The 25,858-nt window shown below is 44.1% G+C and overlaps 1 protein-coding gene across 2 annotated transcripts in view; it reads right to left on the bottom strand.

Annotated features, from left to right (window-relative positions):
• CYFIP2 (cytoplasmic FMR1 interacting protein 2) overlaps positions 1-25,858 on the bottom strand; it is a 108,398-nt gene that overhangs the window by 7,084 nt on the left and 75,456 nt on the right. For both annotated transcript variants that reach the window (XM_074360989.1, XM_074360990.1), the window contains exons 25-28: positions 25,069-25,159; positions 24,155-24,285; positions 5,439-5,511; positions 4,882-4,976 (exon numbers count right to left, since the gene is read on the bottom strand). In XM_074360989.1, coding sequence (XP_074217090.1) covers positions 4,882-4,976; positions 5,439-5,511; positions 24,155-24,285; positions 25,069-25,159 — 390 coding nt within the window. The remainder of the gene's footprint in view (positions 1-4,881; positions 4,977-5,438; positions 5,512-24,154; positions 24,286-25,068; positions 25,160-25,858) is intronic.

The following is a 25,858-nucleotide window of genomic DNA, read 5'->3' as shown; positions in this document are numbered from 1 at the left end:
TAGGCGCCGTCGATAGAGGAATAGTTAAAAAAAAAAAAAATTGAATCTACCCATATAATGACATGCTAGGTAGCCTTTGAAAAGACTGAGATGATTCTATAGCTAGTATTACTACTACTACTACTGTACTATTACTACTACCAGTGCACACGCAGTGTGTGTGTAACACACCAGGCCCTGTTCTGTGCATCTGATTAAGTACTGACTTCATTTATTCCTCACACAAACCCTATGAAGTAGGCGTCATCATTATCCCTATTTTACAGATGAAGAAACTGAGGTTCAGACAGGCAGCCAGTAAGGGGAAAGCTAGGATTTGAACGCTGGTGGTCTAGTTCTGTGGGTTAAATTGGTATGTGAATAGAGCACGTTGCAGAAAAGGACATATACTACAATCCTATTAAAAGACATCAACAGCATACAATCCCACAGACAGACACAAAACTATACATGGGGTGGGTGAGAGTGTAAAACATTTAGGAGGATTAACGTCAGTTGTGGGAACAGATGGGCTTGAAGAAGCAGCTGGGATTTTCACTTTTTACTGTAAATGCGTCTGTACAGTTGAATGTGCTACAATGAGCATATGTTACTCCTAAAAATTTGCCAGTGATTTTACAGAATTATTTCCTCCAATTAGAAGTCCTCAAAAAGATACCAGCACCCCAATGTTCTTAGCAGCAGTATTTACAATAGCCAAGACATGGAAACAGCCTAAATGTCCATCAACAGATGACTGGATAAAGAAGATGTGTTATATTTATACAATGGAATACTATTCAGCCATAAAAATGACAACATAATGCCATTTGCAGCAACATGGATGTCCCTGGAGAATGTTATTATAAGTGAAATAAGCCAGAAAGAAAGAAAAATACCATATGGTATCACTCATATGTGGAACCTAAAAAAAAAAGATGACAAATGAACTTGAATATAAAACAGAAACAGACTCATAGACATAGAATACTAACTTGTGGTTGCCAGGGGGGAAGGGGGTGGAAAGGGACAAACTGGGAGTTCGAAATCTGTAGATGCTGACAGGTATATGTGGAATAGACAGACAAGATTATACTGTATAGCACAGGGAAATATATACAAGATCTTGTGGTAGCTCATGGTGAAAAAGAATGTGAAAATGAATATATGTATGTTCATGTATGACTGAAAAATTGTGCTCTACACCAGAAATTGACACAACATTGTAAACTGACTATAACTCAAAAAAAAAAAAAAAGTCCTCTCACCATGGTTAACAATCTCTATTAATCATTTAAACCGGCCTCTCATCTGGCTTCTGGTTACTGCATCTCTAATAAGCAGCTGGCTAGACTTGCACAATACCGACCGCTTTATGAGTGAAAATACCTAGGGGCAGAGGTCTCAAAAGCCATGTGCAAAGTTAGATATCAAAATCCAAGGTCAAAGTAAGTTCTCCAAATCTAGGGACAGAGCTAAAGAGTGCTGGCTTCTGAGACCGAGAGGCCCACAGGGCACCCGTGGGGTCAGCTCCCCAGAGAGCTCACTGTACAGTGTGGCTGGGAGTGGGGGGCGCATTGCCTGACTCCTCCATGTACGCACCCACCCTACTGCCCCCAGAAACAGGGCTGCCTCCACTGAATTAATCCACGCTGGGAACTAAGTCAGGAAACACCAATACTGGAGCCTGATAGGTCCAGAGGGGTGGTGTCATGACAACCATAAATGGATCAGCAGTCTAGGACGAAAAATATGAATTGGGGAAGAAGAGTTTGATGTGTGCTTTGGACAGGGAACCCTGATTCTGGAGACTCAACTTGATTCTGGTGGCAGAGAAAGATGGCTCCAGAGCAGAGAAGCTGCCACAGTTAGCTAGAAATTACCTCTGACCCAGTGCCTGATTCTGCTCTCACCAGGCACTGTTCTGTGGTGGTGTCTGGACCCCGACAGGGCTCTCCACTGCAGAAGGCGTGCCTGGTCCAGCAAAGACGCTCAGTAAATAAAGAACCCACGTTTCTTCTTGGGCCATGAATATTCTCCTTCATAAACCAATATAGATAGAGAGTTCTGGTTTACTGGTTAATCTCCTGTGCATTTAGTCTGAATCAGCCCACAGAGCATGACAATCGTGGGAGGATCTAAAGAGTTAGCAAGCGGGTTTAAAAATCTGCAGTCAGACTCTGAACTCCAGTGACCCCCAAACTACAGCCAACGAAAGGCCCCCGACTGAAATGGTTAGGGGTTTTTGACCCTCTCCTGGAAAAGTGTTTACCTTTATGAGTTTTCCAACAAACTATAAAAGTAAAATTTGGAAAAAAAAATTGTAAAAATGTTATAAGAAAATAAAAATCTCCTATAAATTCCATTACCCAGAAGTGAGCTTTCTTAAAACACTGGTGCATGATTTGTTTGTGCTTATGTATGTGAGTGTGTGTTTGTAACTATTTTAACAAAATTCAGATCATACTATCTATATTGTCTTTTTCTCTTAAGATACTAATACTACTAAAAAAACCACTTCCTTCAGTATCTTCAGTAACATGGTATTTTAATGGCTATGAAAATGCCGGTTGATATGATGTTATTCTTTTAATCCTCTAATTTTGTTGGTTATTTTATATTGTTCACAAGTTTTCATCATTATAGACAATTCTTAAGCAATTATCTTACATATTACACGTTCTGAGTTCATCTCTGGTTATTTTCTTAGGATAAAATCCTAGAAATAGAACTATTCACTCAAAGGGTATAAATAGTTTTAAAAGGCTTTTGCTACATACAGTGGCAGACTAAGTCCCAGGAAAGCTTCAGCCACTGCATACCCATCTTTTATGCTCTTTTTCATTTCATGAATCACTGGCAGAACACTTTTTATGTTTATGTGTGTTGGCATTTATATTTTTTATATTGTGAGTTTTCTTCTGTGTCCCTTTTTCTTTCGATACGACTTTCTTTTTGCTCTGAAAAAGTGCATCAAAGATCATTGCATATATCCCCACTCTGTGGCATGGTGCTATATACACATGGTGTGTGTTTAACATACATTTAATCCATTCCTTTCCTAGTCCACTCAGTGGGGGATTTTTTTTTTCTCCTGTCTCTTTCTGTCATTCTTTTCTGAGTTAACCAGGGTATAGAAAAAGCATCTGTGAAACCATGTGGACAGAGATTTCTGCAGGGAGTACTTTGATTATATTTAGCATACTTTGGAGAAGAATGGTATCTCCACACTCGTTCTTCATATAATCTTTGCTTTTTTGAATTTTTAAAACTTATTTGTGTATCATTAACAATCATGAAAGGCAGCTCAGCCAAGGAAGCAAAACAGCTATTTGCCCATTTTATAGATGGGAAAACAAAGGCCGGAGCATTTAATACCTAGCACTAGATTATGTAATCACTAAGGGTAAAGCTGGGAAAAGGAGCCCTGTGAATCCCCGACAGAATGTTCTCTCCATGAAAGCACTGGGCAACAAATCAGGTCACCCCAATTTGTCCCAGAAACAATGCCAGCAGTGCAATACAGTTAAACCCACCCAACTTTCAGTATGCAGCAGAATTTCCCTGTCACTGACCTAGATGTTACGTGAGTTCCCTAAACCCCAGCTAGCTTGGAAGTCAACAACTTGATAATTTTTCTTTGTTCTACAGGAGGACTGAGTTTCGGACTATTCCTCGAGGGCTGGGAGACTTACAAACCTGGCATTTCCTTTCCGGCAGAACGCCTAGGCTTTCGTTTGTTAAATATCAACATCTCACAAATTGAGATTTCTGTCAGTCCCAAGAAGATGGTGTTCACCAGAACAGGGAAGGAATTCACAGACTTCTAAGTGGAAACACATGCCAAACCCTGGGTGCGAGAGGCCAGATTCTTGTAGGATGACACCAACAGCGAAGCAGACACATTTATATGTTGCTGGCTTGGGGGATTTCTCCCTAAAAAGGCAATCTTTAGAGGACTTTCTGTGTTCAGCCCCCGAAGGCCAAAACAGAAACTGTGCATATTCCGCAGCACCCAAATTCTCTCTGCGGTGACTGAAGAACCCAAACACCGCTAAACGCTTAGTCATTGGTCTCAGTAGGAGGTGGGTGGCCCACAGGGGGTCCGGCAGGGGCTGCTCACCAGCCTGACTGCCCGGGCAGCCGGGGCTCTGCAGCGCGCCCCAGCACCGGCCGTGGTTTCTGAGAGAGGAGGCTGCCTTCTGCCCTCTGCAGAGGACAACAATCTCTTTGACTCATAAGCTTCTGAGCTAACAGGAGAGAGGGCCTTAGGGAGGCAAGCCCAAGAGAGGATTCGGAATCCTAAACCTTTTAAACAGTCAGCTCTGGCGAACAAAACAAGCCACCCCGGCTGGTCTCACTACTGTGCCCTGTTTCTCTTCTTCCTGAATTACTCCCCTGACCACACCACCCCCAAATGTGCCGTTTGCTTGAATCAACTCGAAGGGAGACAGCACATGCTTTTTTTCTATTGAGTCAGCCCTCTACTGATCGACATTTAGGTTGTTTCCAGTTTTTGCTTTAACAAACAAGGCTATGGCAAACATCTTGTATTCCTGTAAATATTTTTTTTAGCAAAGATACCCACAGGTGAACTGCTGGCTCACAGGATGTGTGGTTTTAACTCAGAGAGATAACTTAGCAGAATTCTTGACACCTAACAGGAGATAATAGAGACTTGCCGCCTTCCTTCTTCCTTGGCAGGACAGATGATACAGAGTGCAGGCCTGAGAGTCAGCAAACCTCATTCCAGACACGCCTCTACTACTAACAGGCTGCGCGGTATTAGAATTTCCCCTTCTGAGCCTCAGTTACCCCATATGTAAAATGAAGGGGTTGGATCAAATGCTCTCCCTCTAAAGCTCCTTTTGGTTCTCTGGGTCCATGAGAGTGGGACTGTACCTGAGGGGTCCCCAGCCGCTCTATCAGAGGGACCAGGTGAAGCGGGGCGTACTTGGCTTCCAGGCGTTTCATTCGGACCTCCAGCCGCTCCCCCTCTGCACAAAGAGCAGTAGGCAGAAAATGAGATTCAGGGCACATGGGGGAAACAGAGAAGGAAGAGCTCTCAGAGGACCTGCTGGATTACTTATATTCCAGCACTTGGATGGAGCATGGAGAACGGTTCTCCTTCTGGCAAGTGTGATCAGGACTCACTACAAGGAAAAATGTTTTATTATCTTTGTCCAACAATGGAATCACCTACCTCATGGGGTGGTGAGTTTCCCATCACTTGAAGGATTTAGACCAAACTACACAGCAACATAATAGGGATGATCTAGAAGGACCAAGGAAACAAGCCTGGAGCATCATTTCCAACACTACCATTCGATGACTATTGAACAGCTGCCTAAAGCTGTAACCAGCTCTCTTTCTGACTGCAGATCTGAGTTTATTGGGGTTAAGTGAGCATGAGGTTCAAATTCAAGCTGGCTCTTCAGCAGCTGCCAGTGGTTTCTTACCTTTGATGTAGACTCTAGGCAAGATGTTCTGGAAGGGTGCAGCGTGGAGCAAATCACAGACTTCCTCCTGAGACTGCAAACAGAGAGCGAGGGAAAGAAAGAAAAAATCATTTTATTTTCAACAAGGATTTTCATTACGAAAAACTTGAGCACTGCAGTCAGCCAGACCTAGGTTCAAATCCTGGCTCTCTGACTTACTAGCTGTGGGATCTTAAGCAAATTGCATAACCCCTCTGAGTCTATTTATTTTTCTGCAAAATGGGGATAAGAACAGTTCCTATTTTCCTGGGTTGCTCTGAGCATTAAGTGAGAGAATATACGGCTTCATAGCATGGTTCCTGCATATAATGAGTGTGCAACACATTTCATTAACATTTTATAAGGAATTTGTTGAAGAATTCAAAGTGGCAGTGGGATCACATAGAGATGATGGACCCACACCATGTCTGGTTGGTTGTGAGGCCTATGGGCTCAAAGCTGTGGCTGGGCCAGTCTCCCAATCCACTGATGTGGGATGATTTGGTGTCAAAACCTGTGTCTGGTTGGCTTTCTCCACACCAGACTTCAACTAGTGGGAGAAGGGGAACTAGATCCCAGACAGATAGGTTCTGATGGGGACTTGTCACGCATAAAAGTAAGCTTAGCAGCAAACATACACTAACTACAAAGGCTGGAGGAGAAAGGCTGGGGGAGGACAGTCTTGGAAGATACGGTCTGATGGGCTTCCCGTCCCAGGACCAGCTTATGATCATTGGATTTCAGAGCAAAGGGTGGGGAGGGGGACCCAGATGAGCCACTCTCCTCGGGGCTCGGTTTTTCTTCTTTAAACTATGGGGATTCAGATGAGATAAGATACAGGCTTCATTCAACTCCAACACTCTTGGAGTCTAAGCACCTAAGAAAATCAGGACTGTGCGTGCCGCTGGCTTTCTTTACCAGGCAGGGGTGGAACATGGCTGTGGAAATCTGGCAGGCCAGCTGCTCAAGAAAGAAACCTCCAAAGTCCCTTCAGTCCTTGAAGTGAGGATAACAGAGGGAGGACAAGTGAACTCTGCAGAGGGACCTGCCTGATCTAAATAAGTGTAATTCTCAGTTTCTCAACCGAAGGGAAAATTTCCCCACTTTCTTAATTAATCGGTTTCTCCCCAAACCAGTGAATCAAGTAACCTGGTCGTCATTGCTATGTCTAAGCTTAGATCCTTCGATTCATCATATAATCTGAAAAATTGGCTATTGATTATTCAGGCTATACTTAAGTTCATTAATATAGTGAATTATACTGAGTGGTTTTTGAATGATGAACCAGCCTTGCATTCCTGGGATAAGCGTCACTTGGCTGTGATGCATTATCCGTTTTATGTATTGTTGGGTTTTATGTGCTGATGTTCTGGTGAGGATTTTTACTCTATATTCATTAGGGACATTGATTTGCAGTTTTCTTTTCAAATATCTTTGGTGTTGGCATTAGGGTAATGATGACTTTGTAAGGTAAATTGGGAAAAGTTCTCCCTCATTTCTGTTTTCTGGAAGAGATTGTGCAGAATTCGTGTTATTTCTTCCTTAAATGTTTGGTAGAATTCATAAGTGAAACCATCTGCATCTTGAATTTTCTTTGTTGGAAGTTTTTTTGGTTTTTTTCCTAAATAAGTACACAATTTCTTTAGCAGATAGAGGACTATTCAGGTTATTGATTTATTTTCTTGAGTGAGTTTTGGGGGTTTTCATGTCTCAAGGACCTGATTCCTTTCATCTAAGTTTAATTTTGGGGGCACAGAGTTGTTTGTAGTATGCCTTTATTACCTTTTTGATGTCTGTGAGATCTATAGCAATTTCCCCATTTTTTTCCTGATATTGGTCATTTGTGTCTTCTTTTTTTTTCCTTGGTCAGTCTGGCTTGAGGTTTATCAATTTTATTATTATTTTTTTTCTTTGAAGAATCAGCCTTTAGTTTCACTGATATTTCCCTATAGGTTTTCTGCTTTCTTGATTACAGATTTCTGTTCTTATCTTTATTATGTCCATCCTTTTGCTTGCTTTGGGTTTAATTTGCTTTTCTTTCTCCAGTTTCTTTTGGTGGAAGCCCAGATTAGTGACTGAACACCTTACTCTTTTTGAACATAACATTCAGGCTATTCTTTGATATCTCCAGGAATCAAGAGCTCAGTACTCCTGGAGACAGCCCAACCCATTTCTGAACAACTCTAATGGTTAGAAAGTTTGATTTTGTATTAAGCCAAGGCTGCTGCCCGGTCGTTTCCATTCAGGATCCTTGTTCTGCTCTCTGGGGGCATCACTGAATGTGTTTTTCTAGCCACTATCTCCAAGCCATCATTCCCATTTCTCTCCTCGTTTCAGGTCTGAGCACCTTACAAGAGCTTTCTACCATTCCCTCTCTCTCTACTTCCCAGTCTTTACTTCCCTCCACAGCAAACAGAAATATCATGCCTAGCTACATCACACCTCAGCAATGGCCCCGGCAAAGGTTGCCGAGGGTTGCCCTGTTACCAGGTTCAATGGATACCATTCAGGCATATCACGGCATCACTAATGTATAAGGTACTGTCCTCCCTCAGCTACTATGACAGTGAGTTCTGCTGGTTTCCATCACTTTGGTTTCTCCTTTTTAGACTCTCCTGCAGGTCTGACTTCTAACCATCCTTTAAGTGTTGGTTTTCTCCAAGGTCCCACCTTGTTTCCTTTTTCTCCTCACTGTGTTCTACCTGGTTTGTCTCACCTACTCCCATGGCCACAAGCACTGCCTTTGATTCATCAACTCTGCATTCCCAGACAGAACTTCTCTTTCAAGCTCTAGATCTGGATATCCAACTCCTTGCTGGATATTCCCACCTGGATATTCCACAGCTCAGCATTTCTAAAGCTGACCTTCCACTCCCCTTCTCATCTGAGGATCCCTTCTCCCAGAATGGCATAATCATCTCCTCATCTGCCCAAGCCTAAAGCCTGGGACTCATTTCCTCTCTCTTCCTCACATCCCATGACCAGTACGTCATCATGTCTGATTCTCGCCACATTTCTCCACATTAACCACAACGCTATGAGCTCCTTCAGGGTAGGGAGGCTGCCTCTCATCTCCAGGGCCTAGGTCATAATAGTCTCTCAATAATTATTTATCCATGCATGAATACTTGTTACGCCATGTTTCTTAGATGAATAAATGAATTCATTTATTCACATGACTATCTTCCCAGTGAGAATACTATTACATCCATTCATTCATCCAACAAATATTTATCAAGTACCAGGCACCGTGCTTTGGATTTGCAGATGTGATGTTGAACAAGTCAGACTAGATTTTTGCACTCATGTAATTTACATTCTAGTTGGTATGGAGAGAGAAAAACAAATAAACAAATCAGAAAATTTCAGATAGTGATTAAGACACAATAGGGTACTAGGCTAGAGAGTGACTGGGAGTAGGGAAGGGATTGCTTGAGGGAGGGTAGTTAGGGAAAATCTTTTTGAGGGGGAGATATTTAACTAGAGAATGGAATAAAGTGAAGGAGCCAGCCGTGCAGCTATGAGGTAAGAAAACGCCAGTGCAAAGGCCCTGGGGCAGAGAGTAAACTGCAGTTCAGTGATGCAGGGAATCATAGTACAGTCCAAGGCCCTAATGGCTGGGAGGGATCGGATCATGTGAGGCTCACAGACATGGTATGAAGCCTGGATTTTATTTTAAACGCAATGAGGAATTACTGAAGTATTCCAAGCAGAGGATTGGTACACACAGCCCTACTGCCAAGTTTTCTTATCTTCTTGTTTTCTTTTCTTCCCAAAATTTCACTTGCTCCTAGACATGTCTTCCTACTAGGAAAGTTGCCCCTTGCATGAACTGTCAACTTTCTGCTTTGTTAATGTACATAAAATCGACCTTAGGAGCCACCTTAGGGGATGGAGGAAGGGGAAGGAGGCTCTCGGCCCTCTACAACAAGACCCGTGCTGCTGCCTCATTCACTTCACATGATGAGCTTCCACCTCAGACCTCCTTGGGGGAGACAGAGTGTTCCATTGACCCTCCTCTGAACTCTCCCTGCTCTCGAGTTTGCAAAGGACCAGAGGTTCTTTGGGGGGGGGAGGGGGCGCCTGTTGGAGCGCTGCCTGTGTGTTCTCTACCTTCTAATGCCATGTGTTAATGAAGATGAAGAGGCAAGGATGTGGTTTCCTTGTAGAGGTGGGAAGGCATTTGCCTGGAAGGTCCCTGAGGATGAGCTCCATGGCCATTTGCATGATGTGGTGGCCACATACTCAGCCACACCTTGAGTGGGAGGTGTTTGCTGGGCATTCATGAGCTGAGGCCACTGTGACAGATAACAATGTCCCATTCGGAGCACACAAAGGCCTCTGTCAGGGATGCGACCAGGCTTCGTTGTGGGCACTTATGCTAACACCTGACCCCCTCTTGTCTAATCTCTGTCTTAAAGGACCGCCCTTGGCCTTCCACGCTGCTAGGAACCCCTCCCGCCCCTGGCCTGTGAAGGCCACCAGGAGTGGGTTTCTTCCCCACTCTTCCCCACTCTTCCCCCCAACCCCCCAGCTCTTTCTGCTCCAGACACAGCAGCTTTTTGTTATTTGAATGCACCATCTGCATATTTACCACTGAATTTTGCCTTCTCTCTGTAATGTTCCCTAACCTGTCATTCCCCCATCCCCTTTGCTTAGTCAATTTCCACTCTTCCTCGAATCTCCGCCATCTCCATTCAAGCATCATTTCTTCCAGGGAGACTTCCTTGACCCTTCAACACCTCCCTGCTCGTGCAGGGTTCCTTTGCTGTTTCCTCTTTGCCTTTTCATCATTTGAACTCACTCTCTATTACATATGCCTGCATGTGCCTATTCGATTAATATCTGTCTCCCCCTACTGGAATGTAACCATGAAGCCAGCGACATTGTTTATTTTTGATCATATTTCATGCCCAGGAGTAAGCACGGTGAGCATCTGGTATCTGCCAGGCACGAAGTATGTGGAATGGAAGTTGAATGTCTGTGACAGGTACGGGAACTGAGACCTAGGACAGAATCTCTCCTGTTTTGGGTTTTCTTATGTAGGCCGGGATGCTTCCCCTTATCACTAAGGGAGGTGTTTTCTCTACAACATTACTGATCACTCTATGAGCTACGGGATGTGTTCCTAAGCGATGCTCCATGAAGTGGGATTTTCAGGTGTTTTTTATCGTCTCTCTCTCTCTCTCCCCCTCCCTGTTTTTTTTCCTCCTACTTGTAGGTATATACTAATTTTTTTTTACATTAAACATATATTACTTCAAAAAATTAATCTGAAAAAAATCTCTGCAAGTAACTAATTCTTCTTAACTTGAAACTAAGGGGACTTGGGGATTTCGGCGCTGGAATCAGAGAGAAGAAAAGAAAATCCTGGCATCACACTTGGTCCAGCAAGGAACAATATCTGCATAGGTTTGATCAGTAAATAATACTTGTTTTTGTTTTTTGTTTTAGGCTACACTTCAGGACAAATTACAAACGCAGAACAAAATACGTACGTTACCAAAAACACAGCTGGGATGATATAAAAGTAAAAGTGCAGCTGACAGGAGGTAGGACGTAAAGTGTCAGGAGAAGAGGTTAGGAATGTAAGTTTCCACAGCTTTTAAGGAAAAGAGTGAAGATACTAAACAAAAAGAAGCCAAATGTTACCAAAAGAAGCAACAGATCCGTAACTATATCATCTCTGATGACAAGAGGAAACAGTAGAAGTAACACAAAATAGAGTCAAATGTTGAGAAGAAGAGACAAGAGAGATGTCAACGAGCTAAAATCTCCTCTTTCCAACCAGGGAGCCCATAACTACTGTATAAAGTTGCTAATTAGGAAACTGAGGCTAACTTCATATTATGAATCGATACGGAGAGAACAACTAGCAGAACTAGTGACAGAAATGATGAGGACAGGTTGCCTTGGGATCGGGGTGCAGGTGGGGAGAGGTGCAGCAGAGCCCAGAATGATGTTTTCCATCACAAGCTCATGTGCATTGCTTGATCTATCATGTGCAATTAAAAATAATTTAAATGAAACAAAATGAACAGGTTGGATGAAACAGTCTCTAAGGGTCCTTCCTTAGACTGTGTGCCAGGTTCTTTGTACCCGCTGTCTGCTTTATGCCCTGTGTGTGAGGACACTGAGACTCTTGGGCAGATGGAGTGTCTTCACCAGGTCCAAACAGCGATAAGGAAGCAGCAGGGCTGACACTGAGACCCAGGGCCATGTCACATTCACACCCATTGCTCTTCCATAGCAGCCCATGCGGCCAAAGCCTTGGGGAGCTTGAAATAGCCACCCGCCCCCACCATCATACATACACTATATGAAAAACGCATTATTAAAAACAGAAACAGGAGGAAATTACTTAAAAATCTCACTACCTGAGAAATATTTTAGCCTCACTCCTATCTGAGAGGATTGCATCCTTTGTTGCTTTATTTACTGGGTTTTGGTCATAGCAACTAACATTCTTTAAACCTAAAAAAAAAAAAAGTGACTTATCTATGCTGTTTGAAGAATGACAAGTCTTGCACCATTTTCTAGCTGAAAAAATGGAAATTACTGAAACCTGGTACCCAAACTCCAGAGGTTACCTCTACCCTGAATTTGTGTAAATAATTTCTTTGCAGGTAACTAATTTTTGAAGCTCTGCTGGTTTGATTCCAGGGTAAATAACTGGACCACTCATTGATCCCTATCAATTCCTTCTTTGGCAACCTCCCAAACCACAGTTCTCCACTCATACTTACTTATCCCACAAAGCCCCAGCCAGATGCACCTTCTACGAGTTTTCCAAGCCCCTTCAGTCTACAGTGAAAAACTTTTAAAAAACTGATCAGAGTCCTATTCATTCAGATCCCCCACCAAGCTGTCAGCAGGTTGAGCTGTCTAAGCCAGTCTCAGCCCAGGGCACCCCTGAAGGACAGTCAGAGCAGCGTTTCACAGCGCATGCAAACACTGATCCGTCCCCTCAGAGGGACCAGCCTTACTCAGGACCTGCCTTTTACCAGACATGAAAGGTCACAGAGAGGAACACAGACAACACGGGTATCATATTATCTAGAGACTAAACAGGGAGGTGCCAAATTCTCAGCACTGTCATTCTGACTAGGATATAGCCTGAGCAGACGTTAAATTGTTCATTCTTTGTTGGTTCATTCATTCATTCATTCACTCACTCACTTGCGCGCTCAGTGACTAGCAGTCATCTGTCACACACCTGTCTCTCTGCAAGGTGCTGGGGATACAGCAGTAAGTCAGGCAGACTGGTTGCACGGTCCTCACCAAGATGAGGAGGGAAACAGGCAAAATGGGCGGTTCTGGTAAAGGCTTTAACTACGGATTGCATGGGGGCTACGGGAATATGTATCGGGACAATCAATCCAGACTTCTGGAGTGGCCGCCTTCTAATTTGGACTGGCCAGCTTGCCCCGACCTGCCTTTCCGTGATCCTGAACGGAGACTTCCTGCTCACAGATCAAACAGCTGGGCAGCTTGAGAGTTGTGGCTGAGTCAGGCACTAGCAGATGCCTCTATAAATTAAAAAATGAGGTCAGAAGTACCTCTGGGGCATATGTTACTAAGAATAAATCTCACCAACCAGCAGAAGTAGCCAGAAAAAAAATAAACCCTAATAACTTTTCCTCCTCCTTATACATCATGACCTTGTCTGCTCAGTGATCCTTTTCCTTCTCAACTTCCTAGATTCCATGATGCAGTTTCTTTTACACCCCTCAAGTTTGTGTTATGAAAAATGTGAAACATACATAACATTTGAAAGAACCAATAATACACTTATACCCTTGATGTAGAGTCACAATGAGCATTTTGCCGTATCTGCTTAACTCTCCCTGATTTACTGAATCACCTGAAGGTAAGTTGAAGCCATTGCATTACTCAGCCTTAAACGCTTCAGCACACAACTCCTGAAAGCAAGGACATCTTCCTACGTAACCTCAGTAGTATGACCGTCTACGTTAAATAAATTCTTGGTCATCATATAATGTACTAAAATGTCCTCAGTTGTTCCTAAGATGTTTCTTTTATAACCTTTTTTTTTTTTCCCAAGGGGAACCAGGATCCAACCGTGATGTATTTTCTAAAGTGTGAGGACGAAACAATTGCCCCACCCAGAAGTGCTTCAATGCTTCTCTCCTTTGCGAGCAGCCGAGTGCTCCTGCTTCTGCACAGGATCCTCTCTGGGAGGAGACAACTGCTATTTGGGAACTTCTACACTTACCAAGTGCCACACTAATGCTTACCACTCCTATTGCTTAGGACTAACATATTACGGTTCCGAGAGAAGTAGTCATTATAATCAGTAGGAACCAAGAGCTACTGTAATGACTGGATAAAGAAGACATGGTATACACATACAATAGAATACTACAAAACCCTAAAAAAGAATGAAATAATGCCATCTGCAGGAGCATGGATGGACTTAAAACAGATTATCATACTAAGTGAAGTAAGTCAGAAAGAGAAAGACAAATACCATATGGTGTCACTTATATGTGGAATCTAAAAAAATGACAAATATGAACTTATTCACAAAACAGAAAGACTCAAAGATGTAAAAAACAAACTTATGGTTACAGGAGTGAGGGCGGGAGAGGGATAAATTTGAAGTTTGGGATTTGCAGATACAAATTATTATATATAAAATAGATAAACAACAAGTTCCTACTGTATAGCACAGGGAACTATATTCAATAACTTGTAATAACCTAGAATGAAAAAGAAAAGGGAAAGGAATATATATATCTATATATATAGATATGAAATGTATATATCTGAATCACTATGCTGTACACCAGAAACTACCACAACATTGTAAAGTGATTCAACTTCAATAAAAATAAGTAAATAGACAAAAGCAATAAAAATTATTCTGTATGATACTATAGTGATGGCTATATGTCATTATGCATTTGTCAAAACCCATAGAATATACAACACCAAGATGTAAACCATGGACTTTGGTTGATAATAATGTGCCCATGTTGGTTCATCAACTGTACTGAATAAGCCACACTGATGAGGGAGGCTGAGGGTAGGGGAGTATACACGTGTGGGTGGGGAGGGCTATGTGCCAACTCTGTATTTTCTGCTCAATTCTGTTGTGAACCTGAAATTGTTCTAAAAGAATAGACTTAGGGAAAAAAAAGCTAGTGTAAAACTGCCCTTTGTCAATAGAATAAAAGAGAAGAAGTTTTTGGAGTGAGGATGCAAAAATACTTTACTATAAGGAACCTACATAAAAACTCTTCAAGGGATGAGTATTTTATTTTTGGATTGCTTTCAGTCTTGAAACTTCCTGATGAACTACGAGGGTTCTCCATAGAAGAGCACAGAACCTCATGTTCCCAACTCACACACTGCATGAGGCTAACTGGGAACTTGGTTTCTCTCGGCTAACGGGTACCACACAGACTCAGAACACCTGATTACAAAAACAGGGTCGTGTGCCCCTACGCATTTCAGATTCACGTAGAACAGCATTAGGCGCTACCTCTAGGCTCTGTTTCTGGGTGAAAAACCATCTGCCAGTGTTAGCTGACTTCCTAAGAGGAATCATCAAACCATTCTCAACACAGTATTTTCTGAAATAACATTCTAAGTTTTGAGGCAACAAAAAGACAGGAACACTAACACGAATAAATTATGTTTTTGTCTTTGTTGAGTGCATGGGGAGAAATGAGCTGCAAAACCAGAGGTGGGGCACCCCCAGGAATCCCCACCCTCGCTTTCCGGTGGGAGGTGGGGAGGCAGGGGGACAGCCCCTGACCAGAGAGCCCAGCGGTCTATACATTTCCTTACATGGACGCACACAGATGGTCAGGGTAACTGTTTCCTGCACACTGATGTTAAGCCCCAAGGATACACGGCCTGTGGGGCAGTCATCAACCTAGGCTTCCCATGTCCACCACACCCCTCCTTGGCACAGAAAGTAAGAGCTGCAGCTTCCAGCCCTGCAGTGGGGACTCCAGGAGCAGGGGCAAGCTCACATGAGGCACATTCCATCTGCTCCTGCTCCGTGGGCCCCTCACTTCCAGGAGGACCTCCGTAGCCCCGGCTGAATAAACCAGTAATTCAATCTTAATCTGATTCTGTGTGTGTGTGGTCTTCTCCCTCCCTTGAATAATGCCACATATGACTAAGTCTCACCTCCACCCCTTCCCCTACCCCCTAAACTGTCAAGGGGAAAATGAATTATTATTTGGATAGGATCAAGTCTGGTCAACTGGGAGAGATCTACAGCCAAAACACTGACCTAGAAAGTAGATTTTCCTTCCCTCCAAGTGCGTGTCAGTGTCTTCCAAGGTCGGCGTTTTCCAAAAAGTGGAATTTGAGGTACAGGGCAATGGAATTTTGTAATAGTGAGTCACCTTGAGTACGTATTTCCATTTTCAGTTTCCTATTCATCTTTCTGACAACTTTAATCAGAAAGTCTCCATGTGGAGCCAGCAGTCTTAGGACTCCTCTAACTTTTGCTAATCTCCGTTTTTAACAGAGAGAGAGAGAGTGGGTGCTGAGGTTACAAAAACAACCCTCTCCTGGGAAGTCTTTCCCATTTCCCACCCTTTCCACTGTGTTCCACACATCAGGGCTTGTTCAGTGCCACTTTTCACTCAGTTGTAGTGGATCCTGTAGTGAAGAACTGATTCTTCTCAAACTCTTCCAAAAGACTGAAAAGGAGGGAATACTCCCAAACACATTCTATGAACCCACCATCACCCTGATACCAAAACCAGACAAAGATACTACCAAAAAAGAAAATTACAGACCAATATCACTGATGAACACAGAAGCAAAAATCCTCAACAAAATATTAGCAAACAGAATCTAACAACACATAAAAAAGATCATACACCATGATCAAGATGGATTCATCCCAGGGACACAAGGATGGTTCAGCATAGCAAATCAGCGTGATATACACCACATCTACAAGAGAAAGGGCAAAAATCACATGATCACCTCAATAGATGCAGAAAAAGCATTTGATAAAATTCAACATCCATTTATGACAAAAACTCTAACCAAAGTGGGTATAAAGGGAACATATCTCAACATAATAAAAGCTACTTATGACAAACCTACAGCCAGTGTAGTACTCAACGGTGAAAAACTCAAAAGCTTCCCACTAAAATCTGGGACAAGACAAGGATGCCCACTGTCACCACTCCTATTCAACATAGTTTTAGAAGTCCACAGCCATCAGGCAAGAAAAAGAAATAAAATGGGTCCAAATTGGAAAAGAAGAGGTAAAATTGTCACTATACGCAGATGATATGATACTATATATAGAAAACCCTAAAAGCTCCACACAAAAACTACTAGAGCTGATTAAAGAATTTGGCAAGGTAGCAGGTTACAAGATTAACAGAAATTAGTTCTATTTCTTTACACTAACAATGAAATATCAGGAAAAGAAAGTAAAGAAACAATCCCTTTTAAAATTGAATCCAAAACAGTAAAACACTTAGGAATAAATTTGACCAAGGAGGTGAAAGACTTGCACACACAGAACTACAAAACACTGACTGAGGAAATTAAAGAAGACTTAAAGAAATGGAAAGATATCCCATATTCTTGGATTGGAAGAATCAATATTGTTAAAATGGCCTTACTATGCAAGGCAATCTACAGATTTAATGTGATCCCCATCAAATTACCCATGACACTTTTCATAGAACTAGAACAAATAACCCTAAAATCTATATAGAATCACAAAACCCCAGAATTGCCAAAGCAATACTGAAGAAAAAGAACAAAGCTGGAGGAATAACCCTTCCAGACTTCAGACAATACTACAGAGCTACAGTAATCACAACAGTGTGGTATTGGCATAAAAACAGACAAATGGATCAATGGAATAGAATAGAGAGCCCAGAAATAAACCCACAGACCTACAGTCAATTAATCTTTGACAAAGGAGGCAAGAATATACAATGGAGAATAGACAGTCTCTTCAGCAAGTGATGTTGGGAAAAACTGGACAGCCTCATGTAAATCAGTGAAGTTAGAACATTCCCTCACTCCATACACAAAAATAAACTCAAAATGGCTTAAAGTCTTAAATATAAGACAAGACATGAAGAAAACATAGGCAAAACATTCTCTAACATAAGTCTTAGCAATGTTCTCCTAGGGCAGTCTATCCAGGCAATAGAAATAAAAGCAAAAATAAACAAATGGGATCTAATTAAACTTATAAGCTTTTGCACAGCAAAGGAAACCATAAGCAAAACAAAAAGACAACCTATGGAATGGGAGAAAATATTTGCAAATGATGCGACTGACAAAGGTTTAATTTCCAGAATATATAAACAGCTCATACAACTTAATAACAAAAAACAGACAAACAACCCAATCCAAAAATGGGCAGAAGACCTAAACAAGCAATTCTCCAATGAAAACATACAAATGGCCAATAGGCATAGGAAAAAATGCTCAAATTGCTAATTATCAGAGAAATGCAAATTAAAACTGCAATGAGGTATCACCTCACACCACTCAGAGTGGCCATCATTAAAAAGTCCATGAACAATAAATGCTGTAGAGGGTGTGGAGAAAAGGGAATCGTCCCACACTGCTGGTGGGAATGTAGTTTGGTGCAGCCATTATGGAAAACATCATGGAGATTCCTCAAAAAACTAAAAATAGACTTACCATATGATCCAGCATTCCACTCCTGGGTATATATCTGAAGGGAACTCCAATTTGAAAACATTCATGCACCCCAATGTTCATAGCAGTGCTACATACAATAGCCAAGACATGGAAACAACTTAAATGTCTATCGACAGATGACTAGATAAAGAAGTCGTGGTCTATTTATACAATGGAATACTACTCATCCATAGAAAAGAATAAAATAATGCCATGCAGCAACATGGATAGACCTAGAGATTGTCATTCTAAGTGAAGTAAGCCAGAAAGAGAAAGAAAAATACTATATCACTCATATGTGGAATCTAAAAAAAAAAAAGAAAAGAAAAAGGACACTATGAACTCATCCACAAAACAGACTCGCAGATATAGTAAACAATTTATGGTTACTAGGGGAAGGGGGTGGGAAGGGATAAATTTGGGAGTTTGAGACTTGCAAATGTTAACCACTGTATATAAAAATAGGCAGAAAACAAATTTCTTCTGTATAGCACAGGGAACTATATTTAATATCTTGTATTAACCTTTAATGAAAACGTATATGAAAATGAATATATGTATGTATATGCATGACTGGGACACTGTGCTGTACACCAGAAATTGACACACTGTAACTGACTATACTTCAATTAAAAAAAAAAAAAAAAGCCAACAGAGAAATCAGTACAGCTCAGCGAAGCAGCCAGCTCTCTGGCGCCGAGTACGTGAACCATTGGGATCTTGGGTTCTCGTCTCAATTCCTGCACTAGTTGTAGCTCTGAGAAAATCATCTCTTCCTTCAAGCCTCAGTTTCCCATCTGCAAGATGTGGGATTGCAGCAGATCAGTGGTTCTCAACAGGTGGAAGTTCTGTCCTGCAAAGGAGTATCAGGCAGCATCTGGAGACATTTGTGGCTGTTAACAATTGGAAGGTGCTGCTGCCCTGGAGGGGGAGAGCCCACACACAGATGCTGCACAATATCCTGCAGTGCATGGACAGGCCTCAACAACCGGGAGTCTCTGACCCAAAGTGTCCATGGTGCCGAGGTCCAGGCACTGGCCCTGGGCAGCCTCCAACAGCTCTCCTGGATCTGACCTGCCCTAGATTCTGTGAGTTTGGGCCTGAACTCTCCTCACCTCCTGCAAAGGTAAGTAACGCTCTCATGACCAGCCAGTATGACTATGGCTCACTCAACTATAAGGAGGAAGAAATAAATCAACAGCAGGGCCAAAGGCAGGGAACACTCCCAAGTGCTGGGCAGGAGGCCCTGCAGTGAAAGGCAGACAGAAGGGCTGTCTCTTTGGCAAGCACTAAGGCCCTCCCTCGCTCACTTGAATGAACAGGGCCCTCTCCTGGTGTGTGTGGGCATAACAAACAATGTGCAGGAGACGAGAGGAGAGAGGAGAGGAGGGGAGAAAACTACACAAAATTTGAACAAAAACTTGGTGATTGTGGAATTTTTCCTTTATGATTTCTCAAGGTAAAAAGTACTAGACAGAATAATAGTTGTTAATGACAGAAGTTCTTTTGAAAACACCAAAGATTTATAAATAGATACCTAACAAATGGTGGCCCATTTCAGATTTGATTCAACAAGCATTTTTAATAAGAGTCTACCACGGCCAGCACTGTGCGGACACTTGATAAATGAAAGACACAGCACCACCACCGCAGAGCGGGGAGGACGAGGGCTTTTCAATCAGTGACACTGGAACAACTTGGATAGAAATAAAATTGGATTTCTACCTCCCACTCACCACAAACATCAATCCAGGCAAATAATAACAGACTTCAAGGTCTGGTTAACGCCTGGAAAGGCTAGACCCTAAGAACTTTTAGAAAATAACATCTTCATGACTTAAAGAGTCGGATAAAAATTGCTTACATAGGTCACAGGAGCATCAACCATACAGAAAAAGAAAAGAAAAAAAACCTTAAGAACTTCTGCTCATTAGAAAACATACCCCAGAAATGTATCTATATGTATCCACAATACATACATTAATAAGGAAAAGATAACTAGAAATCAATAAGGAAAAAATAACTCAGTTAATAAAACAGGCAAAAACATCGAACAACGTTTCACAGGAGAGGCTGCCCAAATGGCATTACCATATGGAAGGAGGCCCACCATCATTAGCCATCAGGGAAATCAAAACCGTAATGAGATATCACAACACATCCACCAGAATGGCTATGATTGAAAAGACAGGCAAATCCAACTGTTCATGAGGACGTGAACAAATTAAAACTCTCATGCATTGCTGAACAGGAGTATGTATGTCGGTACAACCACCTTGTAAAAATGCTTGGCAGGATCTACTGAAGCTAAACATGTCTACACATCGATCCAGCCTTTCCACTACTAGGTATTTACCCACCAAAAATGAGAGCATACATCCACCATTATATCTTTACTCGTAACGGTATCAAACTGTAAACAATCCAAACTCCAATCCACAGCAAAATGGGCAATTCACATAGTCTGTACAGTGAGAATCCTGCATATTCCATACACAGTTGACCTTTGAACAACACGGGGTTTGAACTGTGCAAGTCCCCTTGCTCACGGATATTTTCCAGTAGTAAACCTTACAGTACTACAAGATCTGCAGTTGGGTGAAATTGCAGATTGGAACTGTGGGTGTGGGAGGATGGATTTGGAGGGCCCACTGTAAAGTTACACACAGACTTTCAGTTGTACAGAGTGTGGGCACCTCTAACCCCCATGTTGTTCAAGGATAAACTGTGTTACTGTATGTCTGTTAGACCTTCATTAAAAACACTGAGCAAATAGCCCACCCCACAGGTGTATGGCCTTCTGTACTGATACTGCAGCCTTAATTTTTCATAAGCACCCAGCTTAAAGAAGAAACTCTATCTTTGTCCAAGTGATCAATCTACTCAATTTGTATTCCCTCCACTTACAAATTTAATGATACATTAATAATCTCTGTTAAAAAAAAAAAAAGATAAGCCACAGAATAAGAGAAGGTGTCTGTAGCACGTATACCAATAAGGAACCTAACAACTGGAAAAACTCTGCAGATCTATTAGAAAAAGACAACACAAGAGACAAGACCTCTCATTTCCTACTTTTCAGTATCCTTCCAGTTTTCTGAAACCATTATGTACTATTTGCGTTCTTTAAATTAACTTTTAGTTCAATGATAATACATGAATATATTTTCCTTGTAAAAAAAAATTAGACATTCCAGAGAAGGCAAAGTCCCTGATGACCTCTGATCCTGGCTCTTGGAACTAGAGGTAACCAGAGAAAATCACTAAGCTACTTGGTATGCTTTTTCCCAGCTTTTTCTTCAATACAGAGTTATTTTGCTTGTTTATTTCACTTGTGTGCCATCATAAGGTGTGTCTTGTCTTGAAACTCACTTTTTTTTCACTCAATATTATGTCTTTCACCATTTCCTGTGTTGTATGCACAAAGCCACCTTCACACTTTATTCAACTGTCTCACGGTCCTCTACAGGATGGACGTTCCCGTTTAAATCACCCTTCCTCCTCTATGGATGAACATTAAGGTGAGCGCCTTCCCCCCTCCCTCCCTCCTTTCCTCCCTCTTCCTTTCATTTTTTGTTATTAGTGCTCCTATTTAATAAGAACAATCGATGTATTATTTAAAAATTTGTTTACTTCCAGCTCCATAAATTAAAAAGCTCCAAAAAAGCTCATGCCTCATTCTAACCTCAGAAAGCACTGTCTCAGCTTGGGGATTTCCCCAGCTGTCGAGGTAGAAAGCAGAGCACACAGCTTTGGGGAGCCCTGATTCTTGCTATGTCCCCTTCCCGCCCCTATTCCCCCAAAGACTGAGGTTAGTCCTGGAAACCTACGCTTTTGTTCTTCCACCTTGCTGCTGATGTGCTGTGGGACCTCAGGCGAGTTGTGCCCTCTCTGATTCTCCATTTCCTCACTTATGCATAGAGAGGGTTGGGATATACATACTGCTGTGGTCTCTCTCAGTTCTGAAGGGCTATGATGCTAAGGGTCCTGTTGTCCTCGGTAATATATGCAACTGACCGCCCAGGCAGGGATGCCTGAGACAAAACTTTCCCTTCCTTGAAGCCCCATTTGTACCCCCACCCATAGTCTGCCTCTTGGGGTCTGTACAGGGGAAGCTGAATTGAGGCTGCTCATGAAAGGAGGTGCTGACCAGAGACACTAGGAACTGAGGCCTCAGGGACCCGCCCTCCCCCACTTCCACATCTCCTGTGCAGTGTCTGCTACGTATCCTATCCCTGTGACTTCTGACGGCTAAGTTGCCATAGCAACCAGGTCCGCTGACCCATGTTAAAACCCTGTTACCACAGAGAAGAACACTTAGCTGTCTCCAGAGTCCATTTAAGGGGAAACAGAGAGGCTATTACTCCCTACAGACTGTGCGTCAGAGATCCTCGGGTGGGAAGGGTCTGAGAGGGCAGCTGGTCCAAATCTCTGGTCGTAGAGATGGGGAACCCAAGGTGTGGACTGAGCCAGCTCACTCCAGGTCACAGCAAGGCAGGAAGCCTCTCGGACTTATGATGATTTCTTGCTCTTACTGCTTCCTTCTTATCTCTCTCTGTCATTGTCTTATCTCCTCCCAAGTTCCTTCCCTTCCCTGCCCCACTCCCTGTGCCTCCTGCCTCGAAGATGACCCCGGGACTGGACAACTGCAAACAACCTTGTCCTTTGCTCATCCTCAAGCTGGTTCTTCTCCCAACAGCCAAAAGGCCACTAAAAAGTAAATCAACCCCTCCAGCCCCCATCTCCCAGCACCCTAAGGCTTTCTCCGAGTCCCATGTGGCCCGGGACTTGCAGCCACCTGCCTCTCCCAGCTCAGCCCCCACCTTGGCTACTTTGCCTCTTCACTCCAGCTCTCTCTAGGGCTCTCTCTTAAAGACATCAAGCTCCATCCTTTCCAAAAAACCGCACAGCCTTCCCGCACCCGACTCTCCATCTATTCCGTTTCCCTGTTTATTTTTTCACAAGTGCCACGATCTGCATTCACATCTCCGGTCGTCTACTTCGTCAGTCGTCTCCCTCTCCAGAATAAAAATGGTAATAATTCGTCTCTCTTATTCATGGCCACCTATCCACCACTTAGCACCGCACCTGCAAGCAGCAGGCTCTCAATACGCTTTTGCCGAAAGTGTGTGTGGACAGACGAAGGCAGGGATGGACGCGGAAGGACATGCCTGCTGCGTCCTGAAGAGGATAATGAAACACCCCTCTCCCTCCCTTCCACTGCTCCCCCTGGACCAGTTACCCCACGCCTGTAGCGCTGGCCCGCCTGTGGATGCCGCACGGGACCAGAGCAGACACAAAGCCCAAAGGGCGTGGGGAACGCAGCCTCTGTGAGTAAGCCACGGGGGCCGACAAACAGACCAACTGCCGAGGGGAGAGAGCACGCTGGTTCTGTGTGGTCCCAAGAGGCGGGAGTACGCGGACTCTTGCTTTAACCCGTTATGGTAACTCCGACCAATTATTTAGTTCTTACTGTATGCACTTTACATGCGTTATCTCCTTTGAGGCTTTAACTTCCCAGCGGGGTAGAACCGCCGTCTCCCATCACAACAAACGAAGATAACTCTCCGTGCCCTTCCCTTGGCCTAGCACAGCTCTCCCGGGTTCTCCACCAGGCGAATTCCTGGCCATTCTCCAGGTCACCTCCTCAGGGAAGTCCTCCCTCACCCGCAAGACCACACGAGGGGGGCCGGCTACCGCTGCAGCCTCAGCGCAGTGCCTGGCCTATGGCAGCCCGGAGTTGTTACATGTTTAATGGGCGAATGGAAAACTCAGACTCCAACGGGCTAGCCCAGCGGAGGTGGGGCTGGGGTGGAACCAGGTCAGTGTGACTCAGGGCCTGCTTCCTCCCGTGGCGGGACGACCGGAGCTGTCTGAAATGCAAGGCAGAGGAGCGCGTGCCCGCCATGGACGCGCACGGAGCCAAGCTGCGGGGCCCCGGCGCAGGGTGCGCTCGAGCTGCCCGGGGCATCGGTGGGGGTGGGGGTCCCTTCCAGCCCGGGGACGCGCCGAACCCTTGGACTCACCAGAGCTTGCTCGATAAGCAGGCAGAACAGGATGGCGTTGCCCACCTCCCGCAGGCTCTGGAACACGTCGGTTTTGAGCTCCGCATACTCGATGATGTCCTTCAGCTGGTGGTGGAAGAACTCCAGGATCCCTGGGAGATGAAGGGGGAGGGTCGGCGGGAAGCTCCTGCCAAGCACTGTGTCTGCAGTATCTCATTTACCACTCTTAACAATACCGCCAACGACTATTACCCCCATTTTCAGATGAGGCTCAGAGAGGGTAAGTGGCATGCCCACAGTCACCCAGCTTGGGGGGGGGGGCAAGAATGAAAACCAGAGCTTTCGACTTTCCTTCTCTAACTCACACTGCCCCAGCCGCTGACATCTTGGTATTTAGGAAAAACAGCTGCTGTCAATCTCCTAATCTCCACCTTTCCCTCCTCCCCAGGCCCCTAGTTCAGCCCATGTGCCTTCACTTTTACAGAAGGAAAGTACTATTTCTCCGCCTAGAGCTGAGCGGCAAAAACTCCTGTTCCCTGACTCACCTACGAAATGCCCCTTTACCTCCTCCAAACAGGCAAACGGAGGAAGGAAGGGCAGAGGGGCCGAGCTAAGGAAGACCTTTAGGAGCACACCTCGCCGTGCAGGACTTAGACGTCCTCACGTCTGCCGTCCTTTTGCAGCTTCCCAGCAGTGCTGCGAGGCAGGCCCGGCGGGCATCATTTACTCTCACTGATGGGAGGCGACACTGCTGCTCAGAGGGTTTAAAAATGGTTCAAGGTGCTCTGGCTAGTGGCAGAGGAAGGAGGCAAAGCCAGCACTCTGCCAGTTCGCTGCCGTGGGAGAGAAGCGGACACCCCGAGGGAGATGGCCAGAACCCCCTTCCGCCGTGAGATGGGTCTCGATTATCCTCCTGTCACCACATCATCACCAACCTGGGGAGCCGTACTCATGTCGGGGCAGGCGGCATATCTTGGGCATGACTTCGATCAGTGTTTTCACGTACTGGAGGATGGTGCCTTGGAGCTGACAAAAGAGCACAAGAAGTGGGAAATAATCCATCACCTCTCAGGGCTGAACACTGGGCTATTAGGGTGTGCGGGCTTCTGTTGAGACCTGTGGGTAAATGCTATGGACCGAATGTGTTCCCCTCAAATTCCTGTGGTGAAACCCTAACCCCCAAGGTGATGGTATTTGGAGATGGGGACTTTGGGAAGTAACTGGGTCACAAGGGTGGCGCCGCCACCATGGGATTAATGCCCTTATATGAAGAGATGAGAGAGACGACCTCCGTCTCTGCCACGTGAGGGTGCGGTGAGAAGGCAGCTGTCTATGAGGCAGGAGGAGGGGCCGCACTTGCTGGCACCCTGATCTTGGACTTGCAGCCTCCAGAACTGAGAGCAATACACCTCTGTTGTTTAAGCTGCCCAGTCCATGGTATATTTGTTACCGCAGCCCGAGCTGCCTAAGACAGTAAGGCACTGCTCCCAGAGAGGACAAGCAGGCTATCTCCTAAAGGCGGGGGCAGCCACATTGCCCTTTATAAGGGAACACGGGCTCTCTCTGAAAGACAGAAAAGGGAGCTGTCTCATTACTCCCTTGGGCTTACAGACTTGAAAGAAGGCAGTTTCTAGGCATGGGGTCCTTCCTGGGGTTGGGGTACTTACATGATACCCAGAATAAGAGCTAAAATGAAATGAGGCCACGGAGTGGTGGAGTCTGAGA

This window comes from Camelus bactrianus, chromosome 3 (assembly GCF_048773025.1).
Source record: "Camelus bactrianus isolate YW-2024 breed Bactrian camel chromosome 3, ASM4877302v1, whole genome shotgun sequence".
NCBI classification, from domain to species: domain Eukaryota; kingdom Metazoa; phylum Chordata; class Mammalia; order Artiodactyla; family Camelidae; genus Camelus; species Camelus bactrianus.
The sequence above is the reverse complement of the archived record's forward strand: the minus strand, read 5'-3'. Positions and strand labels throughout refer to the sequence as shown.